At 38.1% G+C, this 24,509-nt stretch overlaps 1 protein-coding gene across 3 annotated transcripts in view; it reads right to left on the bottom strand.

Annotated features, from left to right (window-relative positions):
• igsf21a (immunoglobin superfamily, member 21a) overlaps positions 1–24,509 on the bottom strand; it is a 181,937-nt gene that overhangs the window by 109,931 nt on the left and 47,497 nt on the right. For all 3 annotated transcript variants that reach the window (XM_084929175.1, XM_084929174.1, XM_084929176.1), the window contains one exon: positions 10,575–10,687. In XM_084929175.1, the coding sequence (XP_084785301.1) occupies positions 10,575–10,687 (113 nt within the window). The remainder of the gene's footprint in view (positions 1–10,574; positions 10,688–24,509) is intronic.

Below are 24,509 nucleotides of genomic sequence, written 5' to 3'. Positions count from 1 at the left end.
ACATCTATTCAATATTGTAGTAAAAATGCAAGTAGATGTGCTTTTTCCTTCTTACTATTCATGGCTAAGTATGAATTATAAAATACAGCATATGTTCAGTGCTGTGGTGGAATGCATGAAAGACATATTATGAACATATTATGGCTCAACTGCATGGATTTGGATTAAGTATGTTTTTTTTTCTTTGTTGTATTTTGTTTAGCTTTATTTTGTGTTTTAGTCAAAAATAACTGCTCCGAAACTGGAACAGTATCTCTAAAAAGAATATGTTACTGAAGGAAACACTGGATACTGCTTGTATTTTCTTCAAGAAACTTTTGTCTGCACTACCAATTTTTTACAATTATTTTCATAAATTCTACCTTAGATAGACAGGCAGATGAACAGAGAGATTAACAAAAAGGCATACAGATAGCACACACACAATCATACACGTCAATGGATGAGTGAAAAGGGAAGTTTTTGAACCTACACAATTACACTTGGGGATTAAACAGTTGGAAGTCAGGCACCCAATAACCCCACAGGAGTGTGCTGTGCGTACGCACTCTGTGAGCTCTCTTCTGAACTCAGAGATTCCAGTTGCCCAGGCAACCCTGTCTTGAAGGTTTTAAACTCAGTTTTAACATATGATGCCTCCTGTGTCTCTTCTCAGTCAAGAAAGAGGATTATTGGCTAGAAAAACACTCTTTTTTTAGTCAAGTATCTGGTTAAATACATCCAACAGTAAACCAACTGACACAATGCCCTCAGGTAATGTGCTACCTATATTTCTTGCCTGGCTATGACAAGAGATAAGTCATTAGCATTGCTATTGTATTGTGCTTTAACACTGTCAGCAGCTTTAATGGGATTTGTCAAATGCTGGCCACGAGTAAATCTTGAAAAGTCTAAGAGAAGCAGTGTAGGAGTTGGAGGTATTAGAATAAAGTGCTCAGAGTCAGCGCAGGAAGTGCTCTGCTATTAATTGTGAACACATTTCTTGCTACAAGTTAGATTGTATAGTTGTAGCCTGGTCAGTACTTTTCTTTCTGCAGATCTAATTCTATATTGCTAAATATAAACATCATGTTCCCCTCTAAGCAACTAAGCAAAGGCAGCTGGCAACACTACTGTAGACTTGTACATTTCTGTGCTGTTAAGATAATGACAGCATGTCAAGATGGAAATCTAAGTAGGTATATATAAATGACTTTCTCAATAAAAAATAAAAATGAAATCATTTTTTAAAAAATGAGCACACATTTGTAGAATGGGGAATATTTTTTTTAAAAAGTCGTGTTTTATAGTCTTTTTATAAAAATCTTTCAGAGAGAGTGGACTGGCTTACTGAAGGAAACCACTTGATGCAACCATAGCAACAAATCGTCCTATCTAACAAAATAGTGTCATTGTTATGTATTCTATTAAGTACTCCAGAATATGAATATATTTCAGTCAAATAAAATGGTGCATAGAAAAACAGAAATGATTTCAGACAGTCCTGTGCTTGACAAACAAAAGACTCTGCATGGAATATAAGCATGAGACATGGCAAAAACCTTTTCTCTTAATCCTGAGCTACTAACCTCAACTTTAAACTACTGCTTTGCTTCCTCATAAACTAATTAATTCATGAATTGATTAAAATATGTAAGAATGGACAGCAGTCCACCATGTTACCCCACCATCTTGAATCTAGTTGCTCAGATAATTCTAAGCAACTGGATTTTGCCTAATTACATTTTATGTACATGGCTAGAGACCGGTCACATACGCAGTGCACCAAAGGCGAAGGAGAACCAATCTAATTTTGCATTGCACAACATTTTAATTTATGTCTACACCTTCAGACTCAAGATATTAAGGATCACACCTATGTTATCCCATTTGAGAAGGGTCCCCTTCATCAAAGAAGTGAGAACACAAAGGAAAGAGACAGCTTGAATGGCATCTTAATAAAATGTCACCCTGTCACCTCAAGCATCAGGCTCTAACACATAAAAATGTGCATAAACCTGTTTATTTATTCCTGATATTATCAGAAGATTACACATGTGATGCTTATAATATGGATATAGGCTATTATTATGCTAGCTAAGTTTAGCATTGAGTGTCCTAAAAATTAAACATACCCTCAGGTTTATTACACTCTGACATCATATAAGTGTTTATTCACTGTGGCAGTCCACCAATGTTAGATACACTTCAAAGACAGTTTTACTAATGCCGGCTAACAGGAGCACTTACCGACAAAAAAGGATCAGAATATCCTAAACAACTCACTTCAGTCGCCAAACAAATGGTTGACACAATCATCATCATCATCATTTATTTATATAGCACTTTAAAAACACAATCGTAGCTATTCACTTCTCTTGTACAGTTTTTGGTTTAATATCTTGCTCATTTTGAATATTTATGCTCCATTTGCTGCTGGAATGCATGAATCTCCCCAATCAGGATCAATAAGGGATTTTTATTGTATTCTATTTACAGTTACATCTGAGTCATAAGTTGAGGAAAAAAGCTTCCAGGTATATCATAACAATGCTTTTTTGCCTGGAAAGAACTTACAGATTTGTTTATGTGTTCTACACAAAAGTCATAAGTTTTCTTATGTTTTTGAAATTATGAGCTACAGTCTGGTCTACAAGAGTTGATTTTAAGCATTCAAACAAATTGAAACAGCTGCAGTAGTTAACAACAATTTTCATTTTGGATATCAGTTGTATCCTTATGTATGTGCATACAATATGCCAATGCTGTAGTGTGCTGTAGCAAAAAAAAACAAACAACTGACTTGAGATGGTCTGAATAAAATCTGTGGTGGCAGATGGCGTAATTAAAATTTGACAAGCATTCAGTGGTCGTTAGCTGATGATTGAAATTTACGAATGCCTTTGGTTATTGTCCTTTCGTGATCTGCTAGGGCTCCAACACAAATAATAAAACACACACACTAACAAAAAAGAAATCCACCCTCATATATTTTTCCACTTCCAAAGTAACTTCAATTAAATTACAAGATACAGATGGAAACTTTTTCAAAACTTTCTCTCTAGAACTGAATATTGTCATATCTCTCATATGTTTTTGGACCCTTACGCCAAGTGAAGTCCAAAATCCTGGTGGTTTCGTCATCCTGCTCTCGTCCCTCGCTCCTACTTTGAGCACCACTTTTCTTTCCTTTCCCTTTCCTCTAGCTTGCTAAACATAATGTTTATTGTTGCTGTGCTGACAAACTCTTGTACAGCACACTTGCCAAGAAACAAATTGTTGCACAGTTGACTCAACAGGTATGCGCACATTTTCCACAAATGACAAAGAGCAAGATCAGCAAGTATGAGTAATATACTTCTCAGCATGCCCCCTGCCATTCAATTTTCAATTCAATTCAATTCAATTTTATTTATATAGCGCCAAATCACAACAAAAGTCGCCTCCAAAAACCTTTTAGAAAAGGCAGCCAGTTTTGATCAAAGGAGTATAAAAATATTGAATAAATATTTGCAGGTAAAATTAATTTCATAACAAAAAATAAATAAAGTTGCAACATAGAATTGAGACTTAGTTATGCAGATAGTTATGTCGACTGGGCTCAACCTACCTCCTGTGCAGCTGCCTTTGGTTACACTATGGCTCATGACACACAGTGTTCAAAAAATGGTTATTAAGCTAATCAACAGTTTACAGAAAACCAGTGTTACAAGCTAATTATACTTAAAATCGCGTTTCATATTTTTGTTGTAACGTTGCACATTTATGGACAATTTGATAATTGCTTGCTAACAATTTGAAAACATGTATACCATGTTTCTGTGAAATTCTGCCTTTATGTTTAGAAATTTCCTCTGCACAATAAAGTAATAAAAGCCAAAGTACTGCAAGTATAAAGTTTCAGCTTTTTTTTAAACAAAAAAGTTGATAAAGTCTACAGGAATATTTGAATGGCATCCACAAGTTTCATAAAAAGCTAAACTTTGCTGGAGTTTGTGAAATCTAAATAAATGCATTTATTTCTGACCTCCAGACTTAAAAAACACAAGTTACATTTGGCAAAATAATCAGCTCAACATTTGGAGATTAGATTCTAGTTTTTTGTGTAGTTTGTTGTCAAAAAAGAATAGAATAATGTACAAAATATACATTTTTAACATGAATAAAATGAAATCTCTTTGCATACACATATGCACATTGCATATTCCACTAGATGGACACAGCTAATGATAGAAATTAGAGTAGCAGTTCAGCAAGCTGACAGGTCAGTGGTAAATTAGGGAAGCATTTTAGGGAAGCTACTTGTGATGGTGAGAGAGAAGATCCCAGAAGAACTATGCCAAGGAGAGGGGAGGCTTGTGTAATGGGTAGAATGAGGGGTGAGTGGACAGAAGGATAGAGACAGGTGATCCTGCTATTAAAATTAAAGTAAAGAGGGGGAATTCAACAGGCAGGCACAACTTGTTACACAACCACTAGTATGGTACCCATTGGGAGATGTCCCATATGTACCATATGTATTCATTAAAATGACATAAATTAAAGCAACTGCAGCATTAGATGAACTTGCAGAATTGTGTCTCCAAAGAGGGCCCACCCATCATTACTATTACGTATGCTGTTAAAGCAGAAAAGACAGCTTGATGGTATTACATATCCTCAGTTTTTAATCTGTGGCCTGCCAGCATTCACTACTCACTAAAAACATTCATGTGGCCTGTAGTGCATTATCGTACACACTTGAGAGGCTCTCATTTATTTGCTCTTGAAGCATTAGCTGCAGGGCTATAGCACATCCATTACTGAAGACTGGTTTCACTCTCTTGCATTCGACACCCTGTTTGTGTCTGTCATCTTGAGTAAACTAAAATGAGAGTATTATAAGGGATTCTATCCATGAACTATCATTATTAAAGATACGAGTGGGAGGCATAAAAGGAAGCGGGGGTGAAAATGTTTTATTTAGCCTTTTTTTGATGATTGAAGTTGTTTTTGTGCCTGAAATCTTTTTTCAACATCTAATTTTTTCATGTCTACCCATCTGCATGTTTTTAATGGTGCATCGGAAAATCTACGCAACATGCATAATCAGGTAGACTCTGCAGACTCTAGGGAAATTACCTTATTGTGGGGAATATGGAGTTTTTAGAACTATTAGGCACCACTAACAATAGTGATAATATATTCACTGAAAAACTGGTATGATTAAGGGGAAGTATAACACCAACCAGCCTAATTAAGTAAAACCACTTAAACCCCTGTCCTGAGACATAGTCTAAGACCAGAAGTCAGCCTAATAGATATAATAATTGAAAAAACAATAACATAGGAATAAATGTGAATAAACAGTATCACTGATGCAGAAGAAGATAAATGCACATTTAAACAGAGAAGGCAATTTATATTAGGGAGGGTGGCAATGTGTTGGTTATTTTAAGAGGCTCTTCCATTAAAAGATCCCTTTTCATGAAATCAAGACAGGGCCCGAGATACTTGCAGAAGATATTCTTAAGTTTAAGAGTTTTGCTTTCTTGTTGAATTAAGATATTAAAAATGTTGCATGTTTTGTCCTTTAGCCATAAAGAATTTTTCTCAAACTTAAATGATTTGATGTCATGTGAATAAACTTCATTATTAGGGGATACAACAAATACAAAATATTTTTATATAAAAGAAACACATAGGGATTCATATAAAATACATTTATTTTACCTTGCAGTATATACTGTTGAGAATTTGAGTTAGCATGCCTTGAAAGGTCCTCGAAAATAATGAGGTTCGTCTTTAACACAGGCATGCTAATAAGGCATGCTAATTCTGACTGTAGCGTGGAGGCGTTATGCTGAAAAAAAATCCTCAAACAGAATATGATGTGACCTAATATCATAAATAAAAATAAGCTACCTTCAGCTGTTCCCTCTACACAAAGGGTCATCACAGCAGGTAGCTCCACATATTTCATTTACTTTTACAACAGACGCTCTTCTTGACACGAACCCCAAGGGATTTGTATTTCCTCCCATGATCAAAACGGTGAGCTTTCACTTGTTAGGGAAAAGTGTAAACCACCTCACTGTGGAGCCACTTAGCATCACAAATGAACATCAGTGAAATATTCAGCTTATTCAGGACTCCCTGTGATTGGCTGAGCTTTGATTACGAGTATTCCCAAGGTGAGTATCAACCCCAGTTTCATTTGAACAGGAGGTAAAATGGGAAGTCAACAGTATTTAGTCAAATAAAAGGCAGAGATTAAAGAAACTTTGGCAGCCAAGTGGGTAATTGATTTATAATTTATCAACGGTTGTGCTGAGCAGTGGCCTCCGGAGAGCTGGGGTTGATTTCTGTTACAACCTTTTTGGTTTCCCCATGAGAACACTTAATATGGGCAGCTCTTTTCTCTCAGTGGTTATTTAAAGTACAGCTATCAATAGACACTGCAGAAATCTGAAAGAATGTAAGCAATGCCCCCCAAATTCTGCTTGATTAAATTAAATTGTCACAGCAATGAAGGTGATCTATGATAGCAAGGTGAATGTGTAAAGTGCCATAAATCTCTTTGTCCTACCTTGAAAGGTCAGCATTTGCTCAGATGAGCCCAGAGATACTGTCTTATTCCACAATAATAAAAGTGAGAAAGCAGAAGCTGCTCAAAAGACACACTTCCTGCCTAAGCAATAAACTGCTGCTTGCTCATTAATGAATAGTGTTGCAGCTTAGGTTGGGGGGAGGGGGGGGGGGGTGAAACCAAGGTGAATATCACTACAATGCTGTACTGTACATTACAGACTCTTCAAATACACTCAGAATGACCCAACAGAGACTGCATACCTCAGTAACAGAGTGGGGTTTTTGGATACTTTAAATTGTACAAATTCAAGCTCACATTTTTAATAACCAGTTTATTTGACAGATAAACAATAGTAAATGTGGACCCAGAGTACTGACTGTATCATTTAGGGGGATTTTTAACCTTTCCATTACACACTGTGTGGAAAATGTATCTCCTATGCCACATAATTAATATTATAGTTGCTCACTTAAATATTTCATTTGAAGGACATTTTATCAGTTCTGTCCAGATTTGTACAGATAGGAGGATAGACATAATTTAAGGGGGAAAAAAATCCATAAAAATTATGCATTATAGGTTCAACTATCCTGACATCCATCTGTCCATTTATTTTTTGGGGCTGTCCTGTGGGAGCAGCAGCCTAAGTAGAGGAGCCCATACTTCCCTCTCCCCAGCCGCCAGCTGAATGTGTCCTGGGTCTCTCCAGTGTGTCCTGGGTCTGCACCGGGGCCTCCTTCTGGTGGGACATACAAGGCACACCTCACCCAAAAGGAGGTTACGTCTCATTCCTGCAACTTCCCACTCAGATGTGAACTGCACTAGTGTGAGCTGGAGGTCACTGCCTAATTAAGCCAACAGAACCACATTATCTACGAAAGAAGAAATTAGATTCTGAGGCCACCAAAGTAAAATGTTTCTTTCCATAAAAATTCTGAACAAAATTTGTGACAAAGGACAGTCCTGGCAACAGTCCAACACCCACCTGGAACATGTCTGACTTACTGCCAGCAACGTGAACAAAGCTCCTGCAACACTCGTATAGGGACCATATGGCTCGTAGCAACTGGCCAGACACCCTATACTGCCGAAGCACCCCCATAGGGGGATGCAGTTGAATGCCTTCTCCAAGTCCACAAAACACATATAGACTGTTTGGGAAAACTCCCACGCATCCTCAATTATCCTCGAGAGGATAAAGAGCTCAGTGTTCCATGACTAAGACAAAAACTGAGGTTCGACTAACGGAAGAACTCTCAATTCCGGCACCCTGGTACACCCAGGAAGGGTGAGGAGTGTGATACCCTGTAGTTGGAGCACACCCTCTGCCCCCCCTATTAAAAAAGGGAACCACCACCCCAGGCACTGCCCCAGATGTCCACACAATGTTGCAGAGGTGTGTCAACCAAGACAGCCCTACAACATCCAGAGCCTTTAGGAACTCAGGGTGAGCCTTGTCCACCCTAGGGCCTGGCCACCAAGGAGCTGTTTAACTACCTCAGTGACCTTGCCCTCAGTGATGGACGAGTCATCCTCCTTGTCCCTGGACTCTCCTTCCAATCCCCTTGTCAGTGGGATTAATAGGTTCTCGAAGTGTTCCTTCCAAACTTCAACTATATACTCAGTTTAAGTCAGTAGCACTCTACCTCCAATGAGCACCGCTTTCCCCTCCTGAGTGTTTGCCAGAATTGCTTTGAGGCAAACCGAACGGCTTTTTTCATGGCCTACCCAAAATTCTCCCACACCCGAGTTGTTACTTCAGCTACCACCTAAACTCGTTCCATCAGCTGGCTCCGAAATACCACAGGCAAACCAAGCCTGATAGGACTCCTTCTTCAGCTTGACACTGTCCACCATCTGGTTCAGAGATTAACAGCACAACAGGCACCAGCCACGTTGTGGCCACAGCTCCTTGTAGCTTCCTCTGCAATGGAGGTGCAGAACACGGCCCACTTGGACTCAGTGTCCCCAGGCTCCCTTGGAATTCTTCCAAAGTTTTGAAGGTGTGGGTAGTTCAAGATCTTGCCTCTGCCTGACGTTCCCAGTGTACTCTCACTATACGTTTAGGTGGAGGATGCTGGAGAGACCACATCCAACTCACCACCAGGTGAGTTGAAAGCTCCGCTCCTCTCTTCACCCAAGTGGCCAGAATATACGGCCGCAGATACAATGATACCATTGCACAATCGATCATCGACCTCCAAACGAGAGTGACCTGGTGCTACGTGGGCATCCTTTTGTTTGAACATGGTGTTCATTATGGACAATCTGTGGTTTACACAGGAGTCCAGTTACAAAACGTCACTCAGGTTCAGATCAGGCAGGATGTTCCTCCCAATCACACCCCTGGAGGTCTCATTGTCATTGCCTATGTGACCACTGAAGTCTTACAGTAGGACGAGGGAGTCACCGGATGGAGCACCTTCAAGCACCCCACTCACTGATCCAAAGAAAACTCAGTACTCTGAACTATCATTTGGTGCATATGTGCAAGCAGTCAGGACCTGTTCCCCAACCTGATGGTGTAGAAAAGCAACCCTTTTGTTCACCACAAGCCCAGGGGATACAAGAGTGCCCACCCCTTCGCGTTGCCTTTTACCAAGGGCAATTCCAGACTGGATCAGAGTCCAACAGGTCTCTCTGGACTGGTTCCAGAAACCAAGTTTGGGGTGAGTCAAACTAAATAGCCTGTATCGCTCAACCTGAATTACTACCTCAGGCTCCTTCCTGAGCAGAGAGGTGACGTGTCAGAATTGCAAACCTCTATACCAGGGGATGGGACCGCCAGGGGCTACACCCCTGACTACTGCCTGACACACATTGCACCTGGCCCCTATGGTGCTTCTTGCAGCTGGTGGGCCTACAGGAGGGTGAGTCCATGGCACATCTTAAGGCTGCACCCAGTTGGGCAAACTATATTGACATTTAGTTAAATATTGCTTAAGCTTAAGAAATGCTATATACATATATTTTCCTATAGTCAGTACAACAACTTTAGTGTTGACATCTTCAATTTTCAGACGTTGAGCTTACAAGAATCCATAATTTTTCTACTAGTACATACAACGCTGTCTCTTGGAAATGCTGTTTATTTGCAGCTTATGGTGAGTGGCCTAACCTTTAACTGTAAATTCAGTAGAATCCTCCTTAAAGCAAGAGCCATTTTAAATAAAGTGAAGGGCGTCATGCTCATACAATAATAACGGCATCACCCTGCATTTGTTTTGAAAACAGATCAGTCATTAAAGTGCATCAAAGACACCATAAATGACACAATGCAGAGCAATAATGCATTTTAATGAAGACCCCAAGCTAGAATGATAAGATTTCAGGGTCTGCAATTTGCCTGTACTGCATTATACAAAATCCGATCACCAGAAAACTCATTAATGTAAAAAGTCGGACACTTTCACAAAGCAAATCTGTATAGCTCTCAAGAATTACTGGAGAGTTTTTGGCTTAAAGAAAAATGGTCGGGCAAGAATGTGATGGCGGCAGCTGCTACTGCTTTCCATTTTAAGTGCTTATCAGTGACTCACTTGAAGTGAGACAAATTTCGTCTCTTTCAACTGTAACATTTTGCAGATTTGCTTTACTTCAATACAGACTTTAAAACATATAAACCATTATAGTGGACATACAAGGGCTTTTTGTTTTTTCTCCTTCAACAGCTACCTAATTATAAGCAGCACTTAGGCAGTGTATCACACCAACTGGGATTTTAATAACTGTTGAGTCACCAGCTGTGAACTATTAAGAAATGATGGTGATGACCACCAGATTGAGAAATCAAATTCTGAGCAACATCCAGTGATGCCTCCCATACAGCTGGCTCAAATCATAGCTTGTTTTCTAACAACTGCGGTTTGACAGCACATTGTTGTTCTAACACAGCCATAAACCTGTGATATGACTATTGGCATTGACCTCCTTGAAATGACAAATGGCTAGAAATAACACAAACAAATGCTCCAGAAAGCAACTCATGCTTAATGGCTTTGAAACTGTAGAAAGGTTTACTCACCCTATACCAAACAATCTCACGCAGCCTTCCATCAGTTTTGAAGTTACACTTGAGAGTAACAGTCTCACCAACAACAACAGGAGGCAGGGGCTCTATGGAAACTGTCAAATATCCTGAAAAAAGAGAACGGAAACAAAAACTTTTAGTACAGTAACATACGATAACTACACCTTTTCTGAAACAGTATATAATTTAGTGGTTTTTTTTCTTTAGAAAAGAACTCAGTAGTGTAGAATTAATAGATTCACTCTGGGGGGAAAAGTCACATTTTATCCTATACAGAGAAAAGAACATGTTACCATGCATCCCTTCATTGATAGTTACATAAGTCACAGGTTTACAGATTAAATCAAACAAATGAGCTACAGTGCAACTTCTTTTAACTGACTTACCATACTGCAGGTTTGCCAAGAAGTTGTCTATTTGATTCTTGCATTATTATTTTCATTGGATTTATCCTGCACATTTGGTTGTGCAATGTGTTTTAAGCTTTTCACCAGTTATTTTTTTAAAGTTGTTTGCCCTTGAATACACATCCTCCTTCAACCTCTAATAGAAGCAAAGCGATTTCAGCAGCATCATGACAATGAATAGTTAGTAAAGAACATGATGGAAAATGTCAGACACAACATGTTGAAAATATGTTTAATGGGCAATGCTGCCATTGCTTCTGATAGGGCGGGCTGATAATCCATATACAATAAAGTTTTTTTCTTACACTTCAAAATCACAAAATATACTATCTAATTTGTTCCATGTAGTATGCAACCTCAAGCTGCCTAAATTTATTGTAATTGAAGATTAAATGAAAGCTGCTGTGATAAAAAGTCAACAACACACAACAAAAAAACACTACGTACACACAGAAAAACAACAACCGCAAAAGGAGAAAAATATAAGAAAAAGTAACTGCCAAATACAAGGTCAAACTCTTCAGAGATGAATGCTTTATTGTGCCTGATCATCAGCCCTTTGCACACAAAAAAAAAAATCACACAGAGCTGCAGTTTCACAATTCAGCACTCAGACACACACACGGGGTGATAACAGAACAGCACATCAGCATACGTGAGATTATATCGCCCAAATAAAAATGGAGTGATACAAAGGCAATTACCTGGTGATAATGAGAAGACCTGAGAAAAAATAAATACATCCAAAAACTGTCGGGGGGTGGGAGACTAAAGACTGAAGGAAAGGATATTTGTACTGAAAGAGTTAACTGAATCAAAAAGAATTTATTATAGCTATATACAATCCTAAAAGATATAGTATTTAGTTTATGCATTAGCAATAATCTCTTTACATCTGGCTAAGGCAAAATGAAGCAGTTAGTCTGCTCAACATATCACCAGCGTCAGCACATTCAGTATTTAATGAGGGAATTATATCTCAGAAAACAGATGGATATGAAAGTGAAAATATAAAACTGAATAAAATGGCACTTAATGGCCAATATTTCTATATAATATTGACACACTGACATAACTAACAGAATATTAAGGACATTAGTATTTTACAGAATTCCCCAGGTGATCAGTGTAAGAAATGGACAACTGCAGAGACGTGTAGCATGAACAGTCTACCGTAGGTACCTAATTATAGGATGAAAAAGCACTTTTTGTGCTTCCGTGCTGGGGAAAATAGTGATCAGAGGCAGAATGTTTTTTCAATATCCATCTCACTCACTTGTGAGTATATCTCAGAAATCCATTTCATTTTTAAGGACTGCACATAAATATGCTCACGGTCTTGTGCAAAGAATGTAATTTTGTCATATCACCTCAACCGGTCACGACAGATGGCCACCACCTCCCTTAACCTGGTTCTGCCACAATGGAAATTTAGATATTTAGAACTGATTTATAAAATGATGATTGTTTCTCCGAGGATGTTAAAGGTGGTAAGTAAATGACATTCACAAATATAAGTGAAATTCACAACCACCAGACATTGCATTAGACCATAAAGCATATCAAACTAAAACCAAAACAAATAGACATGTCAGCCATGCCTCCACTTGCTTTTGGTATATCATCTGCCAGAAAGCTTAGGGACACTACAGCCAAAGAAAAGAAAAAAGAAATCTCCTGCCACAACCATCACAACCATTAGCTCACACTAGCATTATAAAATATCATACACTGAATGGCCATAACACAATACAATAAGCCAACTGATTTTAGGCCCACCATTGTGATGAGAGTCTTTACTGCTGTTCTGCTGCTCTCCTCTGGTTTATACACAATGAAGAAAACAAGGGAGAGCAGTTCACACTGAGCTGAAATTAAACAAGTATACATAAATTAAAATAAATAAATTTCCTTTTTAATATTTTGATTTTTTGGGTGCGCTGACTCTAGTACGAACTCTACCATCTCCCTGCTATTTTCACTATTTTTTGCAACCTTTTGTAAATACCAGAAGAGCAAGATACTGAACAGAGAAGCTCTGACTACAACACACACAGAGGAGTATTTCATTTTCTATAGTACACTGTCTGACTTTTTTGTTTTATTCCATGATGAACCAAATGTTTTCAATTTGCCAAAACTCTAGACTGCAGAGTTTTTTAGGCCAGTTCAAAAACTCAACTACTATGAAATCCTGCCGTTGTAATAGATGCAATACACAGTTTACCGTTCCCTTCCTGAGAGGCCTTCCCTGAATAAGACATCATACATGGTAGCATATGTTGCTCTAAAACTTTTCAGAACAACTGATAACAAGCCACATGGTCCCTTTCCTTTTTAGTCTGGAGGACCCGGTGTCCATTTTTTAAAAACAGCATTTAAATTTTTGATTTTTCTGACCACAGAACAGCTTATCACTTTGTCTCAGTCCATTTTAAATGGGCTATGTCGCAGAGAAGACAGCAGCATTTCTCGATGTTCTTTTTCTCTGCATAATAGAGCTTTAACCTGCATTTGAATGGCGCAGTGAACTGCATTCACAGGCAGTAATTTCTGGAAGTATTCCTGAGCTCTTGCAGTGATTTCCATCACAGAATCATGACTGATTTTAATGTGATGTTGGGCCCAGAGATCACAGGCATCTAACACTGATTTTTGGCCTTGACCCTTGAGGATGGAGATTGCTCTAGATTCTTGCATACTTTTGATATTATGTACTGTACTTGATTAGATATTTCTTCACAATTTTTACAATTTCACAATGAGCAACATTATTCTGAAATGGTTTGCAGCTGGCAAATGCCGTTTTCGCAGACTGATTAACCTTGTCCATCTTTAAGAAACCCTGCCTCCCTGAATGCCTTTTTGTTCTCCAATCATTTTACTGACCTGTTGCCAGTTAAACCAATTAGCTTCAAAATATTTCTTTTCAGTACCAATTACCTTCCCAGTCTTTTGTTGTGTTCCAACATTTGTAAGTTCTACTGTCAAAATCAACATGAGCTGATATTTTATTCTTAAAATGGTACGCTTTCTCAATTTGATATAGTTTCTCTTACTGTGAATAAAAGTACGGGTTTATGAGACTAATTCTGAGTAATTCTGTGCAAAACTTTACTAGAAATCCTTGGTTCTTGGTTGCATACTCGTGTTCTCCTCTGATATAGAGTCATGCGAAAAAGAAAGAACAACCTTACTGCTTTCACAGGAGTTAAGAGGGAAAGTAGCAGCCAGGTGCCAATTGAAAGCCCGTGGTAAGTCTTTAAGAGAGCTGTGCATAAACAAATACCCACAAACTTGAATAGACTGAAGAGGAGTAAAGAAGAGTGAATCAAAAATCAAGCAGAGTGAGGTGAGACTGATAAGGTCACACAGAAAACAATTATTTCAAGTTATTTCTGCTAGATGTGCTACAGGATATTCAAACATGCGGTGTCCTTAGTTTTTCACAGGACTACATAGAGTCCTGTTTTCTTTTTACGTTTGTTTCATGTGACTGTAGCTGCTATCTTGTTCACCATGATTCACCTCAGCTTGTTTGCCACAGTTTAGATGACAATGTAATAATCTTTCGAGTATTCCTTTGATAAAACTACACTGCATCTCACTACTTCTCCAAAAAGCATAATTGCTCTAAAACACTATCTCGAACATTGGAAAACATGAATTCCTATAAATATGTAATAGATAATAGGTAAAAGTACATAAAACTGACATACGTATAGTACATTAAAGAAATGTAAGATGTATCGTCACTGGTAGACTCAGCTGTCTCGCATGTCAGTGCACCTAGATATGCTTATTAAGGAATCTTAATTTAATCAGCAGGCTGAAGAGACCTTCTCTCCAGAGTCAAATTGAATGGATAAACCTTTTCTGGGACTGCATGTCATTAACACAGAGCTGATGCTCTTACGGAAAATCCTCACCACTTACTATGAACCCACAAGAGGAGCAGGCTAGCCTTGTAAATGTCTCTGTGCGAGTTTTTCAGTGAGGTGGCGTAAATGCATATTCAAAAAAATAAAAAATAACAATAATAATTCTGTGGAATGTAGTGTTAGTCATTCGACAGGAGACAAGTGTGTGTCTTGCCTTCAGTAATGGACATATTTAGTTGCAAGTGGTAAATGGTGGTTCTCTTTTGTGGTTGCAGGGATTAATTGTGAACAATTCACTGACTATGTGGCACAGAAAAAAAAAGTAGGATAGCCACAGACATAAAAATGCTGCAAAGCGTATGGAGAGGGATGAAAAAATTTTAAAAGAGCACATTACATGGGTTATGCACTCGTACCGGAGAAGTTCACATTTCATATAATCCCTATGAGAAACTGGAGCAGTTTCAGTCTGAACACACCAAGACACGAAGGCACAATTCCCATGCAATTAAATGACTTCATCAGTTAAACACATTTTATTTACCCATTCTCACTTGAAAGTGTTCCAGCAAAGCTACATCCCTTGTTGTGATTGATGCTGTAGTTAAAACGCAGACTATGAGGAAAATTCACAGAGCGAAAACTCTAGAGTGCTAATTCACTTTCAGAATACAAACCCACAATGGCAAGTTTTTTTTTTTGTTTTAGTTTTTTTCTTAACCACCCATGAGATAAATTCACAAAACATTTCAATTTTGTGATTGTTTAGACAGCTGTCTGCAAAACCATATCTGCTCTGAGTGGGCATGCAAGTCTCCAATCAGCCGTTGTCCATACAAAGAAACACTTAATATAAAATCTACAGCACAATTTCTCTGCAGTTTTTCGTGCTTTTATGATTCCACCATATTTCAGTTTCCACTGCTATTGCTTTTATTGAAGCAAAACATATGCCTCACTCTAACCTAACTTACCAATTATGAGTCTGTTCTCACAATCAGACTCATGTTACTGTGGGAATGAGAACATGAGTCTATTTTCATTCCCACAGTGTCAAACACTGCTGTTTAGTGAAAGCCAATAGCATCTCAGAGATTCCCACAAGATGTTCTTTTTAACGCTTTGGGTACCGTTATCAAATAATTTGGTATTTAAAGCAAACCATGATTATTATTTTTTTCTAAATCTAAGTAGGCAGTTAAAGTACATGTGTAGCTACTTTATTCCTTCAGTGTGGCGATAAAAGATGTATTTTTGAAAAATTTTGGGAAAAAAAATCTCTGAGAGCATTAGTTCTATGCTGATTTTCTTCATTAAAAAAACCTTCATACCAACATTTCTCTTACCAATCAGGTATGTGATCACCTGTGTATACGTTCACATTTTATATATGATAAATTGGAATGTGGCCTTGAATGTGTTGGTAAAAGCATTAACATTAAAAAGTGTGGTTTGATGACTGGGTAGTGATTGTCAATTTACAGCCTGCTTCACCTATATAAGACATAGTATGGCCTCCTTCCCTTTCCTGGTTAAATCTTTCAGTGCTACCTGGGGGTGGAGTTTTACTATTAAGGAGAAGGCATGATATCTGGATATTTAGATAGCCATCTAAAAGAGGCCGGGCATTCAATTCATTTGGAGCTGAATATTAATGCTGATGATATTTTATTTTTGTATTTTTTTAAAGTCAGCATTCAAAATATCGGATGACATTTTGAATGTGCACGGATTAATTCCCATACCCATAAATCCCAGTATTTAATCCACTACATGGTTGTGACTGCGTAGAGTTACTACTATAGAGTCGATTTATTCAGTTCATTTATTTAAATTATATTTTGAATATTTTAATACACGAGACCTCACATAAGTCAAACATGTTTAATAATGCAATGTTTTGCTGTATTAAACAGTTATTAATCCAGAGTTATTTCGCTGCTTTGAAAATTTTTAACCTTACATGGATGTCACATCACTTGATCCATCTATCAGGTGACTACTGGTGTGTATATACACATATATATTAGAAGTTGTGCCATGCATTATGAACATCCTCACTTTAGCTGTGTTTACATTCAAAGGTAGGGAGACTCTTTTTCACGTGGGTTGTTTTTTTTTTGTGCGTTTCTGCTTTTTTATGCTGCACAATATTGAACCTTTCAGCGATATTTGGCACTGCCTCTAAAGGAAGTCTCAGATATATTGCTAACGGTGCTCACAGCCACCTATCCATAAGCTTTATCTGCATGAATCTGACACACCGCTAGGCCTGAAATCTAACACTCCCAAACCACAGCAGTGACTCTCACATGGTGGCTAGAACCAACAGAGCTTGTGTTGCAAATAGTTCCAATTAGTGAGAGGAGAGACTGAAGAAATGTGAACGGACATTTAAAACACACTTGATCAAAGAAAAATGTTCAGCACCCTTTGAGAAACTAACTGCTTTAAGGGGAGATAATTTATTATCACTGAACGTGAGGTTAAGCCCATTGTTCTACAAAAAGAACATCCAGAAAATCCTTGAAATTACCGGTTGAAACTAAAAAATGTTTGCCAATGAAGAAGAATACTAGCAGATCCCTGTAAGAGCACATAGGCAAGTGTGGAGTGGCCAAAGAGTGCATGGCATTTAATTGGCTCATATTAGCTGGTTGTGGAGGCAGACAAGGCCTCCGGCTTGTCTTAATCCATCAGAGGCGCTGTTGGAACAACATCTAATGAGGGCTGCAAACTATGCTTTCTCCCATTAATAACAGCAATTTGCCAAGATGCAATGAGAAAACAAAACACAGCCAATGATGGACCGGCCCAAAAGGTGCCTGTTATTGTGCTCTGTGATTTATGGCTATGGCCTACCTTTGCTTAGATGTCAGTGCGACTTAATGTATGAGAAAAATGGATGACTGAGTTTCTTAGAGCGCCTCCTCAACTGTGCCTCCAAGCAATGTAAACAAGCAGAACTGATCTGGAGTGTCGAAAGCATGTTTGAGATGATCACTTCCAGAAAATGAATATGTGGGATATAATATGGCAATTTTAGTGGGATTTTAGCAAGGATTGGGGATTGATTTAACAGACTGTATTGGAACAACAAAATATTTTACACCATCACACACACATTCATGTGTAATTAAACACATAAAATATGCCATGTAAGAGAGTCAGCTATAACTGTCTACAAATGTGGACCCATCTGGTAATCAGTCAATTCATCTGCTAACTGCATTTCTAAAACTATGCACTGGATTTGAAGGCAGTGGTTCAAAGCTTGTGGGCAGTGATGTGTTTTTAATAGGACGGGAGGCTCCTTAGAAAATGTCATGACTGATATGTGTTTTACAATGTACTGCTAGCAACAAATACATTTGTAATATCTGTGTTTAATCACTGTTCTTGTAGGTTTGTCCAAAAAGGAGTATACTTTCATCAAGGATTAAAAATGCAGATAAATATCAGAAAAAATACCCTTTTCCCCACATCCTTTTTATAACACAGACAAGCTAATATACTATTATAATGATAAAAAATACAAATTATACAATAATACTTTTTTTTATTTTAAGAAAATGTTTTCTTACAGTCATTTTTGAACCTTTCAAACAACACAAAAAAGGTTATGGCTCTGGTTATATTTTTTTTTTCTCTTTTTGTCTCTCATTTTGTTTCCCTGGTTGTCCCTCTATGTCTAAGTCACTTCCTTCTCCTTCCTTTCCTGCTCATACCATCAGCATGCTTAGTTGTAGATCATCAACCCATCTTCAGCAGCAAATCTATACCAGCTCTCCGGTCAGTCTCTGCTAGATTGTTCTGCATAAGACAGGTTACTTTTAGGTCTCCTTGCCTCCTTGTGCTACGTAGTTAACTCCCCATGTTTTTGTTTTGTAATATTATTCTCCTGTGCTTAGATCCCACCACCTCATCACCTGTCAAACCAACTCTGTTTCACTCCTCTTCTTGCCTACGGCTCCATTCACTAGCCTGACCCGCTCTCCACCTGTCAACCACACCAAACCCCTTGGTCACCTGTCTGCCAGTATACAAGCTTTCAACGCTCCCATCTTACAACCCCTTATTAGCTACCTGTGTCAGCTTGTTCAAACACCAACAGCATTCTTGTGTCTGCTTGCTCCACTTTCTTAACTGCGCTCTCCTTACTCCAGTAACCTTAAACGGATGTAACGTCTGTGTTTCCTTACAAGTGACTCGTATCATGAGAAATACTAAACATCTAAATTATATTTTTATATGAATTTGTATGCAAATAATGTGTATCCGTACCTTAATCTTAGAGTAGTGTTTTTTTTATGTACATCTCTGGTAATCAAAACATTTCAAGCAGAACGCACCGAGCAGCCAAGCGATTTGTCTGACAGCTTGTGGTGCCTTATTATTCTCTGTTGTTAAGCTGTATCTACCTTGGGTGCTGCATACCCCAGATTTCACAAATGTCATGGTGTCAAAACCAAACATGATGGCCCCAACTACCAAAACAAGGTTGCGAGAAATTGGCTTTTCCTTTTAACTACACTTATTTTTCAACATTCACAGATACCCATGCAGTAGATTCAAGACAGAAAAATAAGCTATGTTACCCTACATTACTGAATCTTATCCTATTGAGTGCAATAGATTAACAATAAACAATAGAGTGTGTCCAATTCATTAGAAAATACTCAAAAATACTTATTGTTTTTCTTTTTTTTACTCCATCTTTAAATTTAACATATTTACGAGGCTGGTAGTCAGCATGGATGAATGAATGCTGCAGTGAAGAATGTTCAACACACCTCAGGTGGTGATTTGTAACTGTACATGCAAGCTGAGCTCAGGAAGTGTTGCGTAGCGGGAGAAGCTCGATGACTGGATGTTGATTTATTCTTGCCAAGAACACAATATGTGACCATGCGGAAGGTCTTCTTTTGCTAACAGAAATCTGGGAGTTGATTTTTTCAGTCAGAGTGATTTACTGTTTAATGATATGCCTAAGCTTCAAGAGTGTCAGCACTTGGCAGATGTAATCCCACCTCCCCATGCTCTTCTACACCCATCCACACACACACACACACACACACACACACACACAAAGCCCATATTGCTCACAATGAGCCATGTCAGTGGGTCCTCATTCTGAATGGCCTCAGGCCTGTGGAATTATTATGTCATTGGTAAGCAGAGTTGAAGCTAGAGAGGAAATATAGCCAGTCTTCCCAGAAGAGTTAGTTAGATGCTATGTACCACTCTTAGCCACTCAACTAAAAACTTTAAATCTTAGATCCCTCTATACCTAGTTTTTTCTCATCTATGTTTGTATTGGTGTACATTAGCCAGTGAGTACATATATTTCTCATTATTTGCTGTGAAGTTATTACAGTAAAGCACTTTGAGTTACATTCATTTTAAACTTTTAGAAATTAAATGCCAACACATAAACATGTTTTCCTCTCTCAAACCATTAAGGAAAAAAACACTCTTGAGGTTTAAATTGTATAGCTTTCACAGAAGGCTTGCATGATAGAGACAGAGGATGACCACTGCTGAAGCATGCAAGTAGACCCCAGGGAGTAGTAGTAGTACCAGATTTTCAATGGCCATGCCATCAGGAAAAATGGCTCATACAGCCATGTCTGGTGTAGATTATCCAGCTGGGAACTTGTATGTGCAGGGAAAATGTGCCATTAGCTTGTGTGTTTTCACTGGAGATTTCCAATGCCTCAGGAGTTTACATGATTTGATAATTTGTATGTCTGAAGAGCACTGCCTGAAAAACTGGAAAATGGGTAACTAAAAAACAAACAAACAAAAACCCTGCACAGTCCTTTCAACAGTGGAAAGCACTTGACAAGAGGGGTCTGCAGTCTGCATAGTGCTTATGTTACATGTTTTACCAAAGATGCCAAAACATAAAATGTGATAGTTTACAGATAAGATTATTTTAATGAAACTAATGAGAAAGGAAAACTTGAGAATGAGAAAATGCGATGATAGTTTGGGCTTGACAGCAAAGTGGAAGTACCTTTAGCTGTTTGGCTCAAGAAAGGCAAAATCCAAATACCCAGTTTATTTAATTTAAAATCTACTGAGGTATGAAAGTGTCAGGTGTCACTAGAGGATGGTGTGGATGGATGATGGTAAATGTATACAAAGTATTAGATAAGGATGTAAAAACCAAAAATAACCAAACAAGTAAGAATGATGGAAGTGGAAGCTTCTGAGAAAGAGAGAAAGAAAGGACTGAGAGAGCAGCCTTTATACCCTTAATCACTCCACATCTCCAAGCTGCTGCTGCCTAAAAAAAAGGAAGAAGCAGGGTGCACAGAGGCCGGGCCATTACAACACACATAAAACAAAGAAAAAAAAGACCCATAAGATTATACTACTATATTACTATATATAGTTTTTAAGGACAGAAATATGTCTTTCTGTTTATATGTGCTTTTAAATTATTACACACAAAATGCACTCATGTAGAAAAATGCACTTAAAGAAAGATCTTCCTCCTCCTAACTAAAGTGATTCATTATATTGGAATATCTGGCAAATTTTATGAAGATAAAGCCATTCTTAGACAGACCAGTAGGATAAAATGCCTTTTTTAGTTTTTGAAAGGATATTACACTGCATCATCCCAGATATATAGATTCTGCCTTCTAGCATCATTATTGCAGCTGTGTAAATTAGTTGTTATTGTTGTGGCTGCCAATCGAAATAATTTTGTTTTGGGAGAAGTGAACCAATTTCTTTTCTTGGTTGAGTTGGTGGGGGTTGGCAGGGGTGTAGCGTCTCAGCTTTCTGAAGCCAGCTGCAATCAAAAAGACACACATCTATAAAGACTGAAATGTGTGTTAGGAAACAATAAGATGCTTTTGTAACATGTTTCTCCCCTAAACTTATGTGCCGCCTCACTGCATTAGAAATCCAAATAATACACTCATGTAGGAGGACCAGGAGTTTCTGATCAGAACTGCAACTCGACCATCTCCTAAATATTTATGTGAAAGAAAAACTGAACGATGCACATAATGTCAAGCAAAAACCTCTACTTTAGGGTGAGGTAAAGAGCTGAAAGTGCATTGTTTCACAATGAGGTTGGATTTTTATGTAATGCTGTAATTTTCAGCTCTTCCATGGTACTGACTCAACGGTCAGTTAGGGAACATATAAGCAACCATGTAGAAAATGGTCTTATTGACACTTGACCATAAAGAAGTATAACAAAATGTAATATCCTATTGGCGGTATCTGCAGTAAGTGAATCAGCTGCAGACGTGCACTGAAGCAGATAGTGGCCTAAGTGTCTACTCAGCTTAGAAGTGTTTATTTTGCCTGAAAATTAAGTGGACATCCACATTACAGACCAAATGTGTTCCCAAATACCACCTCACCCCCAAACAAAGCAATTTATCAAATAGCATTTATGATTCTATTCACTATTTTTTACTCCAATATTCAGAAAAGCCTCTGGTACAAAAAGTGTGGGTGTATGCAAGTAAACTCATCACTGACAGGGCAGGAATCACAGTTCAATTTTAGTGACAAACAAACAGGCAAACAAACACATGATAATGGCTGGCTATATAAAAGATGAATAAACGAGAGAGTTTGAATACTTGTTTCGTTTTTATGTTCTCTTACAAAAAAGGCAAATTAACAAGATATGGAACTGTGAGAAAGATGTGGCTTTTTGCACCTCTGCAAAATAATATTCATAAAATGTTACCTGTTTTTTTTTTGTTAGTTTGGATTTTCCCCATTTGTTTATAATAAATACAACAAACAAGCACACAGCTAAGAAAAAAAAATAGCACAGAGCCTAGAAAATAGATATTCCAGTGTGTCTTTAATATGGTAAATGGGTTCGAAATTAATGAAAGGCCTCAAAGAAGTCATGATGTTGTTACCAAGGAAGCAAGTTGTCCTGGTAACCCAGAGACAGACTCGCTAGGGTATCAGTAACTGTTTGCGCATTCAGTCTGTAGACCTCTGCATCACCTAGGGTCGTGAGCAATGGCAGGAAATGAGGGAGGAGAATGTGGAAAAATGACCATTCTGAATGTCAAATGGCCAGATTTGAGAATTGTATCCCACATGCAGGGAACATAAACTGCAGACTCAATTAATCATAGTGGAATTGCTACTGTTACAAGGAGGCAGTTTTTTTCAGTGACTATTCACAGCACCTCTGCAATGGTTTGCTCTTGTTCTATCCACTTTGAAGCCTCACTCAACCACTCTAGAAATGCAATCTTCCACGGGCAGTGATGTTTTTTTTTTTATTATTATTTCTTTACTCAAACCATTTTAATGTTGAGGCCAGAAAGAGGAGATTTTCTTGATGTCCCAAAAGGTAAAAATAGGAGGAAGAAAAACTATTGCCATAGTGACCTCAATTAAGACATCTACTATTGAGTTTGCCTGACAAACATAACCTGCAGGGTTGTACTGGTGCCTCAGCCCAGCTTTCTGGTATTGTATTATACATTTCTATTAACTCTAGTGGCCCTCAAAACGAGTCTTTCTACTTTGTATCATCATCTTTTTTTTCTTTTTTTGCTTATGGCAGTGTGTATTGTATGTTGTACCTCATAAAAATCAAACAATTGTGTGCGAGGCAGAAAATAGATATTCTGTCATCTATCTAGCTTCATTTAAGAATGGAGGAGTCATGGTGAGTATGATGAAATGAAAAACTACAGTGCATAATCTTCAATCTATTCCCGTACAATTATCATACAGAGCAATAAATGGAAGTGAGAATGGAGCCTATTCTCTGAAAAATAAAGTTGTAATGTACAAGGTGTAACTGTTACAAAACATTATAGTGTGGCAAACTTTAAAGGAAGTATACTAGAGAGGCTACATAAATCCTTCTCTCTATCACAAGAGGTTCCAAAGGTTTTGTAAGATTCACAGTAAAGTGCTGTGTTCATGGACTGAGAATGATCAAAGTGATAATTGAAAGAAATCTGCTGGGTCATGTAGCTCCTATTCTTTTTTTTCTCAGAAATATTAGCTCAAGTTCAATATACTAAATGCTTTTTTTCATCCAGCATAGTTCAATTACTAGCAGAGAATTACTTAGATATATAATATCAAGTGAAGCTCTGTGACTAGACTGCTGTGATGTCCCAAGGGATTTCACTACTGCTGCCGTCTGCCCGAAAGCTACCTGGACTCTGAGACCATCCACCTGTTAGCCCAGTGCATGAGCACCAATCTGGCTGTTGCAGACAGTGTAATCTATAGGTGGTTATTACATCAAAAGGCCTTAAAGATGAGTGGGGGTTTGTTCATCACTCAAGAACCAAGCAAACTGGAAAGAGGGATAAAAATGAAACTCACATGCTGATTTATCAGCACAGTGGTTAGGATTAAAGGACTGCCAGTCCCCTGCCTGTATCACCGACCTACTGCCTGCATGCTTTGTTTCAGCAGCTTTTAAACCCCCACTGTCTCCCAAGACGTGCACCATCACTTTAGTAGAATCAAGCCATCATCTGATCACGTTGCTGTAAAATTGTGCCGCGACAAGATGCACAAGCCTTTACGCAGTGATCTTACTCACCATCGGTGTAGATGAAATGGTGAGGCGCACATCTGTGAACATTTTTTCCCTCTTTTTTTCCCAGTTCAACCTT

The sequence above is a fragment of the Perissodus microlepis genome, chromosome 5, assembly GCF_051167445.1.
Source record: "Perissodus microlepis isolate ML-2025 ecotype Zambia chromosome 5, ASM5116744v1, whole genome shotgun sequence".
Lineage (NCBI taxonomy): Eukaryota > Metazoa > Chordata > Actinopteri > Cichliformes > Cichlidae > Perissodus > Perissodus microlepis.
This window is presented reverse-complemented; position numbering and strand designations above follow the sequence as displayed.